General features: G+C 38.7%; 1 protein-coding gene across 2 annotated transcripts; it reads left to right on the forward strand.

Moving 5' to 3' along the window:
• The first annotated feature begins 1809 nt into the window (after nucleotides 1–1809).
• Nucleotides 1810–5681, forward strand: LOC125709865 (helix-loop-helix protein 2-like). Of its 2 annotated transcripts, none has more exons than XM_048978828.1 (2): nucleotides 1810–2511; nucleotides 3657–5681. In XM_048978828.1, exon 2 carries the CDS (start codon nucleotides 3681–3683, stop codon nucleotides 4047–4049), a length of 369 nt encoding a protein of 122 aa, XP_048834785.1. In that variant the 5' UTR covers nucleotides 1810–2511; nucleotides 3657–3680; the 3' UTR covers nucleotides 4050–5681. The 2 variants fall into 2 exon arrangements, with proteins under 2 accessions (XP_048834785.1, XP_048834786.1); XM_048978829.1 differs by having other exon boundaries at nucleotides 1810–2489.
• Nucleotides 5682–5884: the final 203 nt, after the last annotated feature.

Consider the following 5884-nt stretch of genomic DNA (forward strand, 5'->3'; position numbering starts at 1 on the left):
ATCAAGGCTACGCTGGATTCAACAACATTCTTTGATTGTCACATACACAGTCATGCAAAGTACAACACGTAGCGAAATGCATCCTGAACTGCTCTTTTTTAGACTGTGCAAGTTAAAATCCAATTATATAAACTATTTAAAGTGCAAAAAGCTAATATGCAAGCTAAAAGTGCAAGCAGAGAAGTATGTTCAAGATGAACTGTAACATAAACATAAAAAAGTGACCAGTGTGGCAGTGCGGATATGGTGAGGGGTACAAGAGCACAGTGTACATCAGGGTGTGAGGTGCAGTGGCATGTCCAGGTTCAGAAGCCTTATGGTCTGAGGGTACAAGAGCACAGTGTACATCAGGGTGTGAGGTGCAGTGGCATGTCCAGGTTCAGAAGCCTTATGGTCTGAGGGTACAAGAGCATAGTGTACATCAGGGTTTGAGGTGCACTGGCATGTCCAGGTTCAGAAGCCTTATGGTCTGAGGGTACAAGAGCACAGTGTACATCAGGGTGTGAGGTGCAGTGGCATGTCCAGGTTCAGAAGCCTTATGGCCTGGGGGTACAAGAGCACAATGTACATCAGGGTGTGAGGTGCAGTGGCATGTCCAGGTTCAGAAGCCTTACGGCCTGGGGGTACAAGAGCACAATGTACATCAGGGTGTGAGGTGCAGTGGCACGTCCAGTTTCAGAAGCCTTATGGTCTGAGGGTACAAGAGCACAGTGTACATCAGGGGTGGAACGTGTCCTTCATGATCCTGAAGGCCCTGCTCCTACATCTCTTAACGTAAATGTCCTGAAGAGATGAAAGGACACTATTGTGTTAAATGCTGAACTATAATCAATGAGCAGCGATTGCAGTTGCCCAGTTTCTAGTCCACCTAGATGAGGGAGCTAGAGAGGAGGGTCAGGCGGACATGACAGGCAGGACGTAACAGGTTGTTTTTTGGTATTTTGGTAAATACTTATAATTGTTTTATTTTCAAGTGTCTATTTTAGTCTCGTTTCAAAATTTTTAAGCTTATTCATTCTATTAGCTTATTACATGTATCTGATGGCCTATTTTGATCTGATATGACTATTTATTATTATTATTATTATTATTATTATTATTATTATTATTATTATTATTATTATATCAATGATAAGAACAACAACAACAACAACAACAACAATAATAATTAATAATCATATCGACTACCCAGCTCCTGTAGACTCCAGAAGTTGAGAAGAAATAGAGTACATGTCCTGTAACTACAGGAAGCCTCGGAGGTTCCCTTGAATGACTGTAGAAGTTCAAGTACAAAATCGGGAAGGTTTCGTTTTTTTTTTTTACCAAGCTACCGGCACAAAACGTCAGTCTGATAATGTCCAGCGAGATAAAGCCGGGCTACCCGCAGATCACATTTACATGCCTATAACAACAGTAAGTCAGCGTTGTCTTTGCGCTGACGTCGTTGACTGATCTTGTAATTAATAGCGATTATGTGTAAATAAAGCAAACGTGACCAATTTCGTTATTATTAACATGAAAAGTGGAACTATCATATTGAGATGTGTATTTGTGTGTGTGAGGTCATTGATTTTGAAATTTCAGTAATAAAAGGTTTCATTATTAAAGAAGAGGGTAGGATACGTCTCCGTCGCGCGTCATCCTTCACACTATCTGTGGGCTTATTCTAGTGGTGATACCGTAAGGGAGGATGGACGACTGTGTGTGTGTGCGTGTGTGTGTGTGTGCGTGTGTGTGCGTGTGTGTGTGTGTGTGTCTGTGTCTGCGTGTGTGTGCGTGTTTACGGAAGGGGTGGGGGGAGCAAGGGGGAGCGAGACAGACAATACGATCGCACAAATGTATTCCGTCACTCGGGCAAGCCTTTATTAGGAGGGTTCGCTCTAATCTTATCTGCTATACCATCAGGAAAGCGGCCTTCACACAACACCAGGAACAGAGGAAAGGGAGGAGAAATCTGTTATCTGCCTTACCATCAAAGATCTTCTTCTGCTGCCCGTGTTGTATGACGACTTTAATTCATCATCACTCCTAACGAGAGAAACGGACGAATCTCAGCACTTTTGTTGCGATCTCAATCTAAATCGCTGTCTCTTTTGTTTTCCTAATAGGGGTCAGAAGAAAACTCGAGATGTTTTCTCGAGATTTTTATCCATGAACAATATTTATCCAAAAAGCTGTACTGAAGGACACGCATCTGTATTACGGCATATAAATATAATATGACATTCGAGGCAACTCGAACAAACTTACAGCAAACACAAGGATAAACAAAACGTAATCTTGCCATCTAAAGTTCTGCGCAAACGAATAAATTAACAGGTTGCAATTGCATAATTTTACCATGTAAGGTGGACAACTAGCGGAGCGGGAGAAGATGTTATTTTGTGGAAGAAACCTAACAGAGCCGCGGTGTTTATTGTGAGAGCTGTCGTGTGGAGTAGCCTAACTCCTGAGAAGGACCTCAGGGTTTCAAACAGTCTACGGCTCAGGTAATCGACATCTTAGTACACGGTGAGTGCTAGTAGTTACAAAAGACATCACGAAATCCGATGTCACTTTAGCAATTTTCTCATGTAATATGTGCAATATGTATAGTTTAAAAAAATGAACACTTTTAATGAATTTAAGTTTTTAACCTTTTTATCTTTTGCATAGTCCTAAATACTGGCTAAAATCTTTAGAGCTTGCATGACCGCTGACTAAAAAAAGAAAGTTAATTCATTTGAGTATTTTGAATGTACTTATTTTTCAGACTGCAATACAAAGGTTGTGCAAGAAAAACAAAGTAACATTACAGTAAGACAAGTGTGAATATATGGCGAAAAACCTTAATTTTGCTGCGACTGCAAAGTTCGGTAACAAAATAACTGCTTATGAAAACGTAATAAAAACTCAATTACAGAACAAAGTAAAGTTTTTTTGTAGGCTACTGCGCGTAAGCAGAACACCGAGTCGCTGAAATACTCCCGTGTTTTCCTTGTTAAAATGGCACGAAAGTAACAAATACAGTTAACATATTATATTAAATGATAATAAATTATACAGAGAATGGGAGAATTATAAATCGCCAGCTGAGTCCTGTGATTTGTAATATATTCAGGCCTATTCGCTTGTTGAGTGAGTTAATCGTTATTCATCATTTTTCGGCAATGTTCTTGGTGGGAAAAAATGGTCAAGGCTAAGGTTGCCTAACGATGGCCTTTATTGCACTAAGGGAAAATGACTTTATTATACAGTGAATAAATATATTGATATGTAGAATCCGTAAATATGCCTGCTTCTTAAGTAGCCAACAGCTCCAAACTATTATTTTTACACTAGGAATGGGGTAACGAGACAGGGAGAGTTCTTTTTAATGCAACCACCATCATCATCATAAACTAGGTCTACTACAGTTTTTCGTTTATTTATATAGTGTAAGATGGTAACCAGTATCGACCGGCTAAGACTAAAAGTGCTATTACAGAAGCACGTGACATTAGTCAACACATTACAATAAAGACCAGTCTCTCTCACTCTCTCTGTCTCTTTCTCACCAAAACTGAATAAAACTGTGGGATGTCATATTGAATTATCTTTAACTCCAGCAGAGCCTGTGGAGGTACCCTATGTAAACAAAGCAATGTAATATGCTGTTATGTCGGTTCTCATTTTAGACTTTGCAGCTTGAGGTCTAAAAAATGATGCTGAGTCCAGATCAACCGGATTCCGACCTGCCTTGGAGTCAGTCAGACGCCGAATCGGTGCTGAACGACATTAAAGTTGGTTGCGTCTCTGACGAACCGATAGAGGGAGAAGGAAAGACCAGGTCCCTGGCCCCGCAAGCCCTTAGCCGGGAGGAAAAGCGAAGGAGGCGGCGCGCGACAGCCAAGTACCGCTCTGCCCACGCCACGAGGGAGCGCATCCGGGTGGAGGCTTTCAACGTGGCTTTTGCTGAGCTGAGGAAACTGCTGCCCACCCTGCCACCCGACAAGAAACTATCCAAGATTGAAATCCTCAGACTGGCAATTTGCTACATATCTTACCTAAATCATGTTTTAGATGTTTAGTCACCGTCCAGAAAGACGAAGCGGACAGTCAACATCACTTACAACAAGGAAACATAGGAACGCCCATAATAAAAGAATTGTTTGTTTTTTTTTTAACCTCGAACGCTTATGATAAATGACTTTTTGGGCTTCGACCAGAAGGAGTGCAAAGTGTGTCGTTTGGTTTTTAAAGGAGTACAATACCCTGAATGAAGTCATCTCTTGAGCAGCTCATTGGTACACAACCGTAAAAAGAGTTCAGCTACAGGTTATGCGCTGTGCCGCAGCAACTACCTGTCCAGCTGAAAAAGCAAAAATAGGAATGCAATAATACCAGTACTTGATACATAGAAAGGCACGGAAATATCGACATAGACTGCCATTACGTTGATTTCACGGGCAGGAACAGAAAGAGATCATGCTCACTTTGTGTTCTCTAGATTGCAGTAGTTTTAGATGTTTCATAACTGCGACACTTAAAACATACTTACCTGTAAGTCATTTGGACGAGTGAAAACAATAGGGAAAAATAACTACAGTACAGCTAAAATCACATTAATCAGCGTCTCTAGCTATGAATAGTCTCGTGGTTGTCAAGTCAACGGAAGAAGATAAATGATTTATTTAAAAATTATAAAAGTGCCACTTCTTCTTGACTGTGCTCATTTAAGCCTATATAATATATATTTATCAATTAATACATCTAATACATTTATTTATTTATTTATTTATCTATTTAATTTTTTATTTATTTAAGATATTTATTCATACACGCATTTTTCACATTCTAAAGGCCTTGACTTAATTTGACGTATATATGTTTACAATGTGTCTTTTTAAAATAGATAAATGACCGTTGTTCACGTATAAATGTATGTATATTCATGTATACTCATATTTTAGAGTGTGGTGTGGGGATTACGAAAGTGGCTCTGTCGCTCTTCATTTGCACTTCAGTGATACTTTTTATTTTATGTAGCCTACGTTGTAAACGCAACTGTCAAGAAATTTACTGCTGTTATCTGTTTGAAATGTGTGTATATGTGTATGACAGAGATTAGCGCTTAACTCTCGGTAGAACCTTTTGTATGTCTTGTAATAATTCCGGTTGTAGATTCTTGAGTGTTAAAGGGATCCTTTGCTTGGAAATGATAAATCTTTCTGTGGACGACAAATATTTTTAGAACGAACTTTATGACACCAGTTTTAATATCAGGAATTTAAATTCACGAAATTGGGGAAATGCAATAAAAACAAGAACAGTCACGCCCTTCCAGAATAAGTTCAATGAAGTAAGCCTATTTAAAACTAAGACGGACTTAGTTAAGCAGTCTGCTGTCATGAAAACGCCACAGTAAAATTCCTGGGGGACATCCTTGTGCTGCGACCAAAAATGATTTTAAGGATATTTTGTTCGTATATGCTGTATTTAGAGATGTTTTATTTATATACTTTTGTCTTTTTGGAGCCTCTTAATAGACTCATTTTAGTGAGGAAAAAAAACGTTATCCGCTATCCAAAGATTTCTTGTCTTTTCAGGGTTTATATCGTGTACCTGTCGCTTTACAGCGTTATTTTGTAGTGTAGTCGCTACAATAAGATGGTTTCTAACGAATAGTTTTTCATATACTTATGTTGACTTGTTTAACAAATAAATATTAAAAAACAACGACATTGTAGTTTGTTTTGTAAAACGTTAAGACATGCAATAAAAACCCTCATTTATGTTAGCAATATCATAATCAAACGACAAAAGTGTTATATTTGGCAAATTTATAGGTCATTCTTACAATAGCGTGATGATAATAATAGGTTTTATTTTTAAAAGATATGTGTGTTAACAATCATCAAACAAG

This window comes from Brienomyrus brachyistius, chromosome 16 (assembly GCF_023856365.1).
Source record: "Brienomyrus brachyistius isolate T26 chromosome 16, BBRACH_0.4, whole genome shotgun sequence".
In the NCBI taxonomy this organism is placed as follows: Eukaryota; Metazoa; Chordata; class Actinopteri; order Osteoglossiformes; family Mormyridae; genus Brienomyrus; species Brienomyrus brachyistius.

Excerpts from the sequence above, each read along its gene's own strand:
- LOC125709865 (XM_048978828.1), top strand. The coding sequence starts at position 3,681 with ATGATGCTGAGTCCAGATCAACCGGATTCCGACCTGCCTTGGAGTCAG.